General features: G+C 43.5%; 1 protein-coding gene across 2 annotated transcripts in view; it reads right to left on the bottom strand.

Moving 5' to 3' along the window:
- Positions 1-18: 18 nt before the first annotated feature.
- LOC125756677 (basement membrane-specific heparan sulfate proteoglycan core protein-like) overlaps positions 19-16,233 on the bottom strand; it is a 36,965-nt gene continuing 20,750 nt past the window's right edge. The window contains exons 11-12 of one of the 2 annotated variants that reach the window (XM_049411578.1): positions 12,812-12,939; positions 19-142 (exon numbers count right to left, since the gene is read on the bottom strand). In XM_049411578.1, the coding sequence (XP_049267535.1) occupies positions 103-142; positions 12,812-12,939 (168 nt within the window). In that variant the 3' untranslated portion in view covers positions 19-102. Of the gene's footprint in view, positions 143-2,176; positions 2,239-12,811; positions 12,940-16,233 lie in introns of those variants that run through there. The other variant, XM_049411577.1, reaches the window with a different exon arrangement.

Here is a 16,233-nt window from a genome sequence, read left to right on the forward strand (position 1 = left end):
GGTGACATGATCCATCCACAGAGCCAGGTGGGTATCGCTCATAACCTGGAGCACAGCGTTCGCAACGCCTGCCTTCAAAAACAATGGGACATGAGTTGCAGGTCACTGGCCATCGGCCTCCAACACACAGGTTGGAGAAAACCTAGGACAGCAGCAATAACAAATTAGATGTGAATGCATCTACCTGAGGTGTCTTTCTTAATGTAAAAGCCATTCATCTGGTTATCTTAACATCAGTACTCCTTCCCAAACATATTTATTCCCTTTATATTAATAATAATATCTGGGGTTTAACGTCCCAAAACCACGATATGATTATGAGAGATGCCGTAGCGGAGGGCTCCAGAATCCCATTAAGCCCAGCTCTTATATGCTCCAGTTAATTACTCCAATGTGCACCGGTAAACCTACTGTGAATGTTGTGGCTCAGAGCTCACAGGCAGTAAGTTGTTTTTTTTCATACACTTTAATTCATTTTCCCTTTATGTCATGATTACTACACTTCAATTAAACCTACAAATAATGCCCCCCCGTGCTTTCCTTGGTTACATATGGTTGCACATATCACAAATCTCATTTTATTATTTCATTTCAGCAAGCTAGAAGTTTAGCACATATAGTTTTTAACCTCCTATAGCCTGAATTTTATCGCCTGAAGAAATGCATTCAAATTGCAGATAGAAGAATGTACTCGTATCTAAAATTATTTTGTAGCCATTTTCTACACTGTGAGATTTGAAGATACATTAAATAAAAACTGAAATGGGCATCTAGCACTATGTACACAATGCCTTTATGTACACACCATAGAGAAAAGCTTCTGACATCACAAGTGGACTTTCTCGCATAATGTGACAGTCTACACAAAGGTCGTATTATTGCAGAGATGATAACTTTCATTTATGCACTTGAATGCAGCAGCTGCACGAGTCTTGTGGGTGCATACCCTCGTTGGGAGCACCACGCACAATGCACAAAGCATTTCGTAGCCAGGGATGGCGATATGACGACACATGATGTCACAATCAGGATTTCTCTTGCTTACGTGCCACACTTGGATTTACGAGCTCAGATTCAGTATCTTGTAAAATAATGACAGCAGGCTAGAAGAGGTTAAGGTTTGTGCCAAACAACTACATTGTCTATAAGGGTGCTATGGAAGTTCATGGAACCCTGAGGTGGCTTCTGAGGGTTTGCTTGCAGAATATATGACTACATCAGGATGCAAATACATAGTTATGCCTCCTATTAGAACCATATCTTTGAATGTCCACAAAAAGACACTGAGCTAGACACCCTGAGCCTTTGCATCTAATAGAATGAAAAATTGATTGTAGTAAAACATTTCTAGCTGCCTGCTCCGCTGAAAAGGTGGAAAGAAAACTGTGCTCTCTGCACTGTGTACAATACGCAATAGTGAAGGAAAAGTGATTTCATAAATCAGGATTGCAAATAATGTGAAGAACTGGCTTGTTTTGACACATTGATGATACTTACTTTTGAATATAATTTTCATAGATATTGCCAGTTTTTCTTTTTTGTTTTACCTTGCAAGAATTCTTTTAATGACTGCCCTGGGCAGATTGCACAAATCTGTCGCTTCAGGTGAATTATCTGAACATGCCGACGTTTCTTCCAGAAATCACATGACCATTTAGGTAATTACCAATGTTATGTGCACTATTTCATTACTTAACAAGCTACTTCAGACCACTTATTACAGTAGAAGAAATGAATAATGAATTCATGTCAATTTAGCTCATACGCTGTTCACTATTTTCGCGTATTTCCCCTAAATGATGCGACAGTATGTATTGGTCGCACACTTTGTGTGGCTCCTAAAAACCTCCCTCACTACCAATGAAAAAAAGAATGGAATCTCAGCATCTGTAAATAATTATGGCTTCGTCACTGCTAGATTTCAGTCCTAAAAAGAATAACGAAGAATGCAATTACTAAAGCTTCCTTTGTCAGACATTGCCCTTCGTGATTAGCAAAAATACCAACTTCCTCTTTCATGCAGCCACCCTGAAGTTGAAGAATCTATCATAGATTGTATCTTAAAAACCTGCTCTAATGATATGGTGGTCAAGATTAACCCGAAGAAAAAAAAAGCCACATCAGGGCCCCATTGTGCAGGTGGGTAGCGATGATGCCCATTAAAAAGAGGGGGAGAGTAGTAGGAAAGGAGGAGGTTACCATTCTGAGGGGAAACCAGCAATCCAGGAGGTCATAAGGCTGAACAAGGCAGGACAGAAGAGAGAGAGAGAGCAAGGAACGCTATGCAAGCATGCTGGAAAGGAGCTGTGCTAACATGGCAACACACTGGTCAAGTACAACACACAGCTTTGCTACAAGAATTCACAAGCTCACGTGCAGCATCAACCATGTTAATACAGACTACATATATCTTCTGGCTCATTAGCTTCGCTCTCCACGATGTTACTGCAATGTCAAGCACAGATGTGTTTAAGAAGCTTCTAGGCATCTCGGTAAGCAATTCAGTAACAAAGACAAGCTACTTAATGTTAATAGAAGAGAGAACATAAGCACGATGAGTTATAAAAATATGAAATAAAAAATGAGGATTGGATCAAGGGGCCCGTCCCTTTGTTAGACATAACCTAACGAAGCCGAGATAATGTTATTAAAGGGCCTCTAAACCACCTCCGATATTTTTTTCAAACATTTCAAGTAAACACGCGCATTGTGGGCAGAATGCCGTCACGATCAACGATGCCACACGTGGCAGCACTACAAGCGGGCGCGTCACAAATTCCAAGAAACAATTTCTTCTCCACTCCGGGCCCTTCCGGTCTGCCTAGTGACGTGTGTGACGTCAGTGTGTGAATCTGTGACGCGGTATGCAGGCGATGCTGCGATTAATCGAACAAGAATCTACGACTTCCAGTTAGTCTGCAAGCAGCTGCCCGTGCCTCTTGCTGTTCTTCGTCGTGTTGCCCACATGTGCGTGCTTGCGAATCGGCAACTGCGGCCCGTAACGCAACTGTAAAATCGCTAGCGTACCAGCACAGTCACGCCTAGCAGTCTGATAAGCCGCGCGGACTGAATCCAACAGTTTTGGGATGGCTTTCACACATCAGTGCTTGGCTGCAAGAGCGCCGACTGGAAAAACAAAAAAACGCGACACGTGTCACCGTACGGGACCCTCGAGCATGTTGGCACCAGATCCTTTGAAGGCGTGCGCGCAACAGGGTCCATACCGGCACAATCCATACGTGCACGGGCCGGCACGGCAACAACAGTGGTTAGCCGAGAAGCACGAAGTTCATGGAGTCGCAGCAACCGGAAGTACCCGCCGTTTCGAAGAGCGTGTCAGCGATGACGGTATGTCACATGAGATTGGGAGGGGCACTCGGCGAAGAGGGCAATGCGGCTTTGGGAGAGGAGACCAGCAGACGAGTGGAGGGTAGCGAAGGAAAGAGTGAAACAAGCGATCACCGCGTTTCATCATCAGACGCGTGTAACTCTGCTATTACGGCACCATTTCGAAAATTCTCACGGCTACGTGTTCGTTGTAGACTCGTGCACAACTGCCACACCACAATTAAATTTGACCTCTGGGTGGTTAGGGGCCCTTTAAGGCAAAAGCCTTACATGACTTATTGAGTCAAGAACTTCTTGAGATTTTTGAGACCTGACGAAACATCACAAGACCTTGTTCGGTGGTAGCATAAACACAAATGATGCAAAGAAAAACTAAGTAATAAAAGTTGGTCAAAAGTCATGTGATACTCCAGTGCATGTTTGTGTGTCAATGGCGTACTGAAAGTCCAATGACCACAAGGTAACATGACATCATGATGTCACAAATCGCTATATTTTGGGTCGTGATCATGACATAATGATGACGTCATCACACGACATCGTTGCTTGGTCAAAGGAGGGCTGATCCTGGAGTCAGCGCAAGACTAGGTTAGGTGCGGAAAACTCTCGGGGGAGGGGTGATCAATACTCAGACGAAAAAGAACAATGCTAATGTTAATTAAAAGAAACAATCACAAATTCTTGTGCTGACTTGTGCTTTCTTCCTTGGTTTTTTTTTGCTGGCTTGTGGGTTCTTCTTTGGTGAATAGAAGCACCAAAAATGGCTCGTCCACCCAGTTTTACTCTAATGACACCTCATATTAATAAACATTTGTTTACAAATGCAGTGTACCTACATTTTTTAGTAAAGATGTACATATCATATTGAAATTATATCACATGATATGTTAAGTATATGATATCATACGTCATTGATTTATCAGATATTTAATTAACATGGTCTAATTGCACCTGCATGCATCATGCAGTTTAGGAGCAGAACCAGACACTATTATGTACATACAACTGGAGTGTGTGAATTAAAGCACATACCATTTAGACATATGGTAATACTTTGACTATAATTGTAGGCATTTCATCTACAGCACAAACCTATTTGTGAGAACTTTCAAAGTTGTAATGAGACTGATATTAATTGCACAGTTCTCAGTTAATTCCAATAAAAATGCCACATACAAGTCAACTGCAAATTTTTTTTTCACGAGTAAGCTTCTGTGGGTTGATTTCAGCATAAAAATGCACTTGAAAGTCTAGCATGTCCTAAACACTTATCCACAAAGCAACCTCATCCTTATTTCTAGGCTTGTGCAAATATTTGAGCCTTTCGAATATTTGAACGACTATTACAGTATTCAAGTTTGCTTCAACACGAATTTAAATTATACCAAATTTCGAAGTTTTTGAAAAGAACTAGTAGCATAGGGGGAGGGGGGCCTTAGTCACTTAATATGGGGAGGGCAAGTCTGCCCCATACATTTACTTAGTAAATGGGGGGGGGGGGGGGCACCTTATCCCAACCTGATGGGGAACCCTGCGCACACCTATACTACTATAGTCGGATACAACTTTAGAAGGCAGCGGCATTTCCTCCTCAAAGGCGGATGAACACAAGCCTGCACCAAAGGGCGTGCACTCGGGACTGACGTCATGAGCGGGACGACCAGTGGCTCCGCCTTCAGAGGACATCGGCGTGTGCATGTGCATGAGCCAGATTATTTATTTAGTCGCGGAGGCAATCGGCTGCCGCGCTTCGGTCGTCTGGGCGGGATCTCTCCTGCCTTCTAAAGTTGTATCCGACTGTAGACATACATAAACCGCATGAAATCCCTGTAAAGGTGGTTTCACTGCAGTGAAGGGGTGCTATGCAGTGAATACACCTATCCAGGTGAAATCCGCACTGCCACGAAGCCCCACTTCAAGGTTAAATGAACATATTACACCCACGTGGATTCATCATTTTCTAAGTTTAAAAGCTCATTATACCGGTTTACATGCTCTATGTATAGTACATTTTAAAACGTAACATATTTTACAGGTTATCACTTGCATTCTACCAAAAGTCAAATCCTGCTACCATTCAAAGTTGCTTCCACTTCTCTTTGAGCCAAAAGAATGACAGTTGCACATGCCTTGTTTCAGTTTTAAATATATTATGCTAGGTTAGTTGGGTCATAACAAATATGCTAATTTTGTTGTTTTTTTGGAATATGTGATATATATTCAAATTTGACTCAAAATTATTCAACCAAATCCCTATCCGCTTTGAATTTGCTTCGAACCTAAAATTTACTATTTGCACAAGCCTACTTATTTCTCCTTTTCCTTATCGTTTTTGTGATGTGCTTTATAAACAATTTCGGGCATTAATAAAAAACAGAAATGATAAGGAAAACGAGACACAAGTATGAGGGTGGTTTGTGAACACAGGCCTTAGTAGTAATACCAGGCCCCGGAAACTGAGCGCCAGTTTTGGTTTCAACAAACATGCGCGCTCGCAGCAGTTGCCGGGCATCCAAAGGTCTGGTTGAATGAAGTGAGGTTGATGTGGATATTCGCATTTATTCTCTTTCACGAGTTTTCACAAATAAAGAAATTTAATTGAACTGTAGAGCACTCTTCTTTTGTACTTGTATTTGCCTTTTTTATTCTTATTTTGTGAATTTTAAATCGAGCGAAGCGTGGGAACTGGTTGACTTATGTTTGTAGCGCTTGCCTCCGCTCACCCTTGCCACTCGCTCAGCAACATCACAAGTTCTATCGCACTCTGTTATCTTGCTCGGGTGACATACCAAGCATGTACCAAATATGAATACGAGAAAGATAAGACATTGGATGGGGCGTGCAGCGAACGGAAGCCGCAGGGAGTCACGTCGAGGAGGCCAACCGAATACGAAGAGGGCTAAATCAGGGCATCACAAGTTTTGCACAGCTCTGTGGTGTGTTAACCCAGAGATTTCCAGTTACGCGAAGGTTTTAAGGTGTCCTAGTGACAACGGGTGAGCACAAGTTTGGGTTCATTATTAGAGCAGGTATTCATTTTGCATGAGTACATGAGTAAATACAGTTCTTTGCAAGCCTGACTGGACTGACATAAGCGCAGTGTCGCTAGACTAATTCGCCATGACGACAGGCTGCCTGTTGCCAGCAAAATACGTTTAATGAAAGGCTTGAATGCGTGTTGGCACGGCGACACAGTTTGTTGATCTTTTACTTTTGCCAAATAGTTCAATTGATGTGAAGCCTATGATTGGCCTCGAGATCTTGGAGTGGCGCCCTGTCGCATGTGACGTCAGAGCGAGGACTCCGCTCTCAACCGCGCTGCAGCAGCCGCTGCTCCTGTATGCGGATTGTCTGCTTCAGGCGGGAACATTGTCGAACGAACAGCCTCGCGATGGTCAACTAACGCCTACAACGAATGTTTTCGAGTGTAATCTTGAACTTGTTTTAGTTGCGGCCCAATCGGCAGGGCCAAGAAATCCCCCGGATGGCCGACGAGTGCGCCAATGCCACCGACCGCATTGCTGGTAAGAAAGTGAAACCATGTGTGAGTGTTCTCGCTCGTTATCGTGTTTCCGCCGTACGATACTAATTAGTTTGGTGTTTCTTTCGATATTTCAGTAAGCGTGCTGTTCTCCAGCATCTACAAGTATGTAGATAAAGCTTGTGAAAGGTCGCGGTGCCTCATCGAGGGTGAGGCGGTGTACGACGCAGGCCACGTTGTTGAATGCGTGGTCAAGGCCGTCAACGGAGATCGCATCACCGTCGCAGCTCTCGTCCTGCAAACAAGTGGACAAGTGCCGCCTTGTTGCACACCCACCTGCTGATGACCATGATCGCAGTTTGTCCCGTAATGTTGGTTCAGTGAGAACGATATTACGTCGTAGTTCTAATATTAATACCTCACAGGGCCGTCGCATGGGTATTAGAATATAACAAATAGTTAATCGCTGATTATACCACGCACAGGACCACAGAGATTAACGTGGCAAAGGCAAGCTGGGTCCAGTTTCACGCCACGCAGCCTAACGAAAAGCTTAAAAAGCTTCTATTTTAAAAAAAGTGTCTGCACTGCCTCAGGTGAAAACTTTTAGAGAATGTACACTACACAGCAGCAACAGGTTTCGCTTATGACTTTATGATAAACACTCTGCTAGGCGCGCGCTTGCCTTTATAAGTAAAATACGTATGTACACCATCCAAATGCAGCCGTAGTCTCAGATATCCTGCGCCGCTCAGCTGAGCTCACGAGGCGCGCTTACGTGCGAGGCGATTCGGAGGCCGCGTCGTCGGCTCCTTGTCTAGGGGCCTTCGCGGCAGGTTGTGGGACGGCACCGCACCTGGTGTAAGTTGCCTATGCTTATAGCTTGCGTGCAATAAACAGCTTAAGTATTGGCGAGGCGATTAAACGCGGTCACAAGCTTACCTAAGAGTGGCGCGTATGGTGGGTAGCAGAAGTCATTGTCCACGAAGTGATTGCTGCACAAGGTCGATGAAGGCGTGGGGCGCATTCCCATTCTTAGCTTGACGATCCACTCCTCTTCAGCTTCGGGTCCTTAGAGTAGTTGTGAAAGCTAACGCCTTTTTCACGAGCGGACGAACTACACTGAGGCACAGAGCAGTACTTCATTGCGCAGCAGTCGCCGCGGAGACAAGCGGCCGCAGTTCTAAGAAACAAAGAGCTGTAGTTCTAAATGAATGTTAAAAGCAGTCCCGTGGTTGTTCGAACAGTGTCAGTAGCCACCATACGCAAGATAACAATTGAACTGCTTTTTTGTTGAGATTTACCACAACGGTGGTTTCAACAAGGCGCTGGGCCTACGTAGCAGACAAAAGCGCGCAAATCCCCACTCTGACGTCATACAGGCGCCGTTCGCAGCGCCGCCATCGGTCGCACACCAGGCCAATAGGCTCCTTCCTGTTCGCGGAAATGCATGTACTCAGTTTGATACTTTGTGGGCTTTTCCTTCTAATACTGCTGTCACTGAAATACATGTAATGGGCTCACTGATGCTTTGAGAAATCGTTTAGGAGGGAATGTCGCTGGAGCCAACCTTTCGACAAGTGGTTTTCTTCGTCAAGGCAATGCTGCTGCCCTGACAAAGATAAGTCAACTTGTCGAAACATTGCCTCCAGCGGCATTCCCATTTCAAATTTCTCATCGCTTGATGCCTCCATCTTCCCCTGAACTCTATCTTGTCTGGGACTCAAGTTCTGTAAAAAAATATGTGCGCAGTCATAAGAAACGTGACTGAGTCAAGCACGACGTCGCCTGTCGTGATTCTTAATAATTTAAGAATCACGAGCAGGCCACGTCATGCTTGACTTAACATTGGTTCGGATACTCTGGGTTCAATGTTTGCTCGTTATGTGCATATTTCAGTTGTGAATTAAAGCTGCTTTTGCAGATTGACGCTTTCACACTACCTGTATGTCTCTGTTTTTTAGTACTACAAAACATGTGATTAAAAAATAAGATTTATATTTTACTTGTGTTGATAGAGTTTTGTCTTACTGAGAAATCGGTCAGCTTTAGTTGTCCACTTCACAACACACAAACAAAATTTTAAAAATGGTTAACTAAATTTAACGAATGGCCACGTCGCCCGAGCAGCCAGCAGACCTGCAGATAGCACAAACACATTCCGCTTGCATGCGGAGAGGGAAAGGAGGGCCCCTCTCCTCTCGGTTTTGCGCAATTTCCCTCTATTTGCTGACCTCACCAGTGACGTCATGAAAGAAATGTTTGCTTGTGAATTATTTCTAGTAGATACCCGGCAGCCGCCAGTGGTAGAAGCGGCGCTGCCGCAGCATATCAGCGTGCGAGAGCGCGTCCATGGGAGGTATAGGGAGTTTCCGCCCTCTGGTAATACAGCATTGTGTGTTTCACAATGTAACACGCTTTTCGCCTGTTGAAGAATTTGTATACATTTTCATGCCAGTGTGCAGAAGAAAAAAAAATTAGTTACTTTAAAGAGAAAAAGTCATCAGAAATGTCACGTGTAGAAAATGCAGAGCAAAAAAAAGACAGTTACATTTTTCAAATAAATTTTCTTCAATAGTACAAGAAAGACTACATAAACTTCTAAAAGTGTAATAACACACATACTATGTACAGAAAAATATACAGCTAGCGAACCTTCTATTTTCATGCTGTGATTCGAACTACACCCGTGTACCTTGATGAGGTGAGGCAGTAAAATTTGCGATAACCAGAGCACATGCACAAAGCCCAGATCAATGGCAGCAACACCATTGACGAGGCTGTCCTACAAGACATTCATGCTCCTGTGTTTGTATCAATTCACTATTGCCTCTTTGAAACTTTTGACTGATTCAATGTTCTCTGACTGTAACTAGCATTTTATCCAAAAGTATTTTACAAACGCTAGCCAAATAGTTGTTTCATGTGCTACAATTCACTTCACTAGTGTCCTGCTCTATGTCCTGTAAAGTCTCTGTGAGGATGTCAATAGACAGGTACAAAGGATTTCAAATTTTCCCTTCGTGAGAGCTGACAACAGCCGAGATCATTCGTGAGGAAGTTGTCATCCAAGCATTTCTCAATTTGTCTTTATATATGGCCTCCTGTGCCACTTGCTCGGCACATACCCAAAAGGAATTCTGCTTAAACTGGTCTACAGCTTGTAAAACATGATTTTCTGTGGGCAAGTATGTCAATGTTTCCAGCAGTGTATAATTTTTATGTCTGCTCATGAGCAAAAAATATTAAATTTAATAATTAAAGCAATGCAGATAGACTGAACTTAAAAACGAAAAGAGTGAAGGAACGAGATGGTTTCAGTCTATCTCATAAAGCATCCTGCTGGCTTGTGTGGGCGTGCTCTTACTTTACCACATTGGCCAACTGTTGCTCAGGTGTTATTTAATAGATTATGTAATCTACTGATCAAAACCAAGATTGTGACTGTGGCCGTGAGGAACCACACAGTGACGGTTCTTGATTTCATAGTGTTAAGCACGGAACTGATACACCAACAAGGCCAAATCTACGCTTGCTAAGGCTCTTGATTAATTTTCAGAATATCGGTTGCTTCATATTTAGTGAAGCAAACCTTAAAGGGGTCATGAACCTCCCCTCGGGCTTTGAGAAAACACATCCTGCAGATTGCAGACACTGCTCTGAACATTTCAACCAAATCTTGCAGTCGTGAGCGGCAAGAAGAGTGTATACAAGCGGAGCGCAAAGTTGCCAGTTTCTCCGGTGCCCCCTTTTCATACAGTGGCCCGTCCTTACTCTCTTCGCAGCTGCAGCCGCCCACTGTGTGATGTCGGACAGTGGGTAGCATGCTTTTGGCCAATAGCCGGCGTATATCGCATCCGGCGTTTAGGATCAGATGCACTTTTCACCACGGTGTGCCACCACGTGATAGCACTGTGCTCTATAGGCTGCTAGATTTTCCAGTGAGTCGCACTAACACACATGATTCGCAAGAGGATCGATTTGTGAGGCAATAAACTTTGTCAGTGAGGTCATTTGATGGTTACTTGGCAAAGTGGTTAAGAGGTCATCCAGGCTAATGTCTAAGCTTTTCTATCGTAAGAGATGTTTCTCTCTCTCTGCCCACATGAATGTTTACATTCTGCCTTTCTATTGAAGCGTGACTGCAATGGCACGGCCGCTACATAAAAAAACAGGTGGGCTGCTGTTTTTGGCGAGGACGCCACTGCTCCGATACGCAAGGCAGATGCCGGTTCATGCTACAATGTGGTCACCTCATGATAAGCGTGTTTGTGTGCTTTTCGTGTGCTTTCTGTGTGTGTGAGCAGCTTGCCTCATGTTTCCTGTGCTTGAGTACAGTTTTTTGGTGTGCGCGTGCGTGGCAGACGGTTTTTTTCAGGCGATGTGATGCCATGAAGCTGTTCTGTGCTGCTGTGCAACTCGAACGTGAGAAGAGACACTACTGTGAAGTACCACGAATTCCCCTGCAATCTACAGTGTTGGGAAGCGTGCCTGAAGAATATTTCTCGCCAAGGACAGCAGGGGAAAGGAAGCAAGGGGGAGACAAGTGACAAGTCGCTGGTATGTGCATTACATTTAACTGATAATGACTACTAAAAGAGCATGAAGATTAGGCTTATGCTTCTGACTGCCGGCGAATAAATCCAGCTGATGATGCAATAGTTTGGGCAGGTGATTGTAAAAGCTCAGGAGAAAGACCCAGATCAAATGCTCCTTGTACCCTGGGAAAGACGAGATCGAAGTGCTCGTTCCACAGTCGGCCTCAGAATCATGCACAGAACGTAGCTTTCCTGTAGATCAGGCCTGCCAGACCATATTAGATCTTGCACATTTCTTGGAACACTCAAAGAAAGCAGTGAACAGATTGAAAAAGAAAGTTGCTCGTCAAGGAGAACAGTCGAAAAAATTGCAGGCCAATCGAGATGAAATGAAGGAATACCTCATAACTCACAGTTATTTGTAATAGAGCACTTCTTTTCATTTCAGGTGAGTCAAGCAGGCAGCCATTATGGGGAATATTGAGGCCCACTCTACAAAAGATCGGCCAAACTGTTCACACATATGGTGTAATTGGCACTTCTAATAACGACTTCAGTATTCAACCTGTAATGTGCAACTATAAAATGCGTCATTTACAGCTTTATTAGAATCACTGCGCGCGTACCAATGCGTCAGTGGAAGCACTTCTCCATGAACGGCTGTCCGGAGCAGTGGGGGCGTGAGGAGAACTAGCCTGAGATGCTGTTTCTGCGCCACACAGCAGGCCGTACCTGTTTTTTTATGTAGCGGCTGTGGCAATGGGCAAGAATTTAACTTACAACCTCACTTTTTATCAGCAGAATGTTGTCACTGTTGCTCAAAGCTAAAGTGGCAAATGCACTTCCACTCAGCAGTTGGTGCTCTCTGGTTTATAAGTGGCCGAAAGCTAGTGTATCATGATAACAAGGAATTTAATAAGCGTTGCAGTAAAACTGAAAGACAAGCGAGCTGGAAATTATCCATTCTTGGGCAGCGTACAAGCAGACAATACACAAGAACTCAAGCAGGACATGTGTTAGTCTAACAACTGAAATAATTATTTGCAGGAAAGTAATATATGCAGTAAACGTTGGAGTGGATTGCACGCAGATACACACACATACCTACGAGCGATCCATGAACACAATCTCTTCATTAGTTATTGAAACCGATGGCTGACTTATGCAAATGTTTTCGCTTAGCAAGGTGATAAGCCTCAGTGATCTCCTGCTTTCTCTGAGAATGCAGGAGATCATTGAAGCAGCGCTTGTCACGTTTTTTTTTTTATCTGTCCATGTTTGTGAGCTGCCAAGAATTGAAAGTGTTGTACATTTAGGTAGGAGATAATTTTTCTTAAACAGTTATGCAAGGTTAGCAAGTCAAATGGTAAAGGGCTCATTCATAAGCAGCTACTGAATTCAAGCGATGATGATGCATGCAACAAAAACAAAGTTTTGTGCTTACTGTCCAGGTACATCAACCATAGGGCATGGACAAGGCTGGCAATCACTTGATGTACCTCGCCTTGCATCACCATAGAAACCCCGCTTGCACATTTCACAGCTTGGACCATCCGTGTTGTGCTGACAATTCTGCAGCGAAATCAGTGCACATGAGCATAAAATGGAAGCCTTCTAGTAAGAAATAGCCCAGTTAATTAATACAGACAGTTAAACCACTTTGAACATCATAACATTAAAAAAATGTTGTGTTCAATGCTTTAGGAAACATTTTGAAGTGTTTAGTTTCCATTTGTTGGTAGAAAGAACAGGTAAGGCAATCAGTTTTTGCATGCAGTGCCTGTAGCCAGTTCAGACTCCAAGTGTGCATATGTGATATTTACTGCATGAGCATTGACAGTGAGTTTCGCACAATGTGCCTTACAATTTGTGCCCGTCTTATGGTACAGAGGGTCCACAACTTTCTGAACGATTTCCAAGAAGTGATCTAAATAAAGTATTGGACTAGGGAGACCAAATTTGCATAGATATGATGTACAGTGCAGACAGACTGGCAATGCTTTCAAAAGTCAGCTGGGATATTCAGGATAAACACGAGAGCGCACTTTGATTAGTAAACAGTTTCTACACATGAGGAATAAAATAGCAGCGGAAACTCATGCCACACATAGTTGAATAAGTGTCTATGTCTGATGCCAATCATTAGAAACGCTTCACAGAATTAAAGGTGTCAACAGAAATAGTTGTGACATAGGCACTGGTAGGCCTGAAAGTTGGTGCAATATGTGAGGAGAGAATGAGAAGTCAATGACTAAGAACAAAACAGTGTGGTCTGGCACGATGATTTCATGTATGACATCAGTGATTCAGATAAAATAGCACAGTGAAGGCGGTGGAGAGTGGTGTCATTTGAGAATCATCACATTGCTAATTATGTAATTAATAGAGCTGTGCGAATAGCAAAATTTTGGGTGCGAAGCAAATTCGAATAATAAGATTGAGTGCGAATCAAATCGAATAATTTTCGAATAATTTTCGAATATTTCTCAAACATTTTTCGAATACTTCGAAGTGAAATTACAGAAAAAGTTGCAGAGAATCCCTAAGTATGTTCTTATGAGATAGCAACATGAAAGTGTTTCTTTTTGCTAGGTTGATGAAGCGCTGGCGGGGTGGTGTTTCATAGTTGTCTTATCAAGAATGAGGAAATGTAGAGGCTGAATCGTATTTATGTACATGATTTGGTGCAACCAAGTGTTGCCGACAACACTTTACACGTGACAGGCAAAGATGCCATTTTCTCAGCCTCTCCTCTTTCAACTTCTGTGGAAGCCCAACTGATGTGGTGGACAAGGGTGTGCTCCCTTCAAGTCCGGAGTTCCAAATCTGCCTCCTAGACGTCGATATACAAGAACGTCTGAAATTTTGGATGCTAAAAAGCTTCGGCGTCCGATTTTTCGGACTTCCTGCCCAAATTTCAGGACCAAAACAGCATTAATTGAGCCCCCACCTCTGCCACATCTTTCATCTCCATGTTGGAACCAGCGTTTTCTTGAGTTAATACATTTGCGACCGTAGCGGAGCTTGAAAAGCAGCTTTGCCGCAATACGGAGGTGTGATGAGGTGAAGCGTATTGAACATCTAGGGACCACTTCCAATCAGACGTTGACTGTCTCTTGGCCAAGTTCGACCGTAACGGAGCTTGGAAGGCAGCTTTGCCGCAATACGGGGGTGTGATGAGGTGAAGCATATTGAAAATTAGGGACCACTTCCAATCGGACGTTGACTGTCTTTTGACCAAGTTCGACCGTAACGGAGCTTGAAAGGTAGCTTTGCCGCAATACGGGGGTGTAATGAGGTGAAGCATAGTAAAAAAAAAATCAAGGGACCACTTTTAATTGGACGTTGTGTCTTGGCTAAGTTCGACCTTAACGGAGCTTGAAAGGCAGCTTTGCCGCAATACGAGAGTGTAATGAGGTGAAGCATATTAAAAATCTGAAGGGGTCACTTTCAATCGGACGTTGACTGTATTTGTTTTTGGGAAGTTCGAATAGTTCGAATAGTAAAATTCCAGTGCGAATCGAATCGAATAGCAAACAATATTCGAAAAATATTCGAAATTTCGAATATTCGCACACCCCTAGTAATTAAGTGAGCAATTAAAACAACACAAAAGGACTACAGAAATGAAAAACTAGAAAAATGATACTAAATTTTCCCCCATGATAAGTACACAAAATATGCAACATTTGCACTGCAGTAACCACCACTGTGCCACCGGTGCATGAGATTTAACAGCTGACATAGCATATTTGATATGTGTTTTACAAGCCTTAAAAGTTGCACAGTTGAGCTTCCTGTACTGTAAAAATTACCTGTCTTCAATGAATAATTTGTGAAACCACATTGCAAGAACATTCACTTGATTGACAGAGTGAACTAGAAGAGTCAGTGAGGGTGGGCAGTTTCGAGCATGTAGGCTTTATTATGGTGCAAAGATGAAAAATTTGTGAACATGGGGCGTTGCTGGAGCCAATGTTTTGACAAGCGTTCATGTCTTCATCAAAGCTGCAACTGCCCACCTTAGCATGTGTACAAGGCAGGTGGTTGCAGCCCCGAAGAAGACAAGACTGCTTGTCGAAACGTTGGCTCCAGTGACACCCCGTGTTCACAAATTTTTATCTCTTCAAGCTTGCATCTTCCTGTGAACTTCTGCCTATTATGATGCAATATATGACAATGAAGTAACCACGTCTAACAGCACTACCTACTGAGCACCTGCTTTGTTGCATGATCACGACTATAGATGTAATCTGCGATCCGCCTCTATTGTCACATGGTTGTGACAATGAAAAAGGCACAAATCGGACTGTTAAAGATGAAGCTTTTTACTGGGCAAACTTGTACCCAGGAAATCAAGTAATACTCACTGTACAAGCGAACAAAAGGCAAGGCAACTCAACAACAGCCCGAGTACAGTTGTCAATCATTAAATAATCTGACGGTCCGCAGAACACATAGGGTTTTATACATGCCTCATCGAACCTCCCAGCGTTATCACTGGTGCTTGCATTAGCTCTAGAATAGACTCGACTACTCATGACATGCACGTAATCTTAAAAGAACAGTCTGAAACAACTGCGAAGTTTCCCAAACATTGAGGCATGGCTTGCACCGAGCGGTGGTTACACGTGTAAAGGCTCATTCACACCTGCGACTAGCACCGGTTGCGCGGCCATTTGCGACTGCAAGTCAAAAAGCGACTCAAAGCGACCGATTTTCGCACCTGCGTGTGACCTATATATGTCGCCACATAGAATTCAAGTCTGCTCGTATATAGCTCGCATTGCCATTGCCCCGTAAAATAAGGTGACGTCCTGTTCCTGCACATGTGATTGGCTCAAAGCTTTGCGACTGCAGTCGTGC

This window comes from Rhipicephalus sanguineus, unplaced genomic scaffold (genome assembly GCF_013339695.2).
Source record: "Rhipicephalus sanguineus isolate Rsan-2018 unplaced genomic scaffold, BIME_Rsan_1.4 Seq450, whole genome shotgun sequence".
In the NCBI taxonomy this organism is placed as follows: domain Eukaryota; kingdom Metazoa; phylum Arthropoda; class Arachnida; order Ixodida; family Ixodidae; genus Rhipicephalus; species Rhipicephalus sanguineus.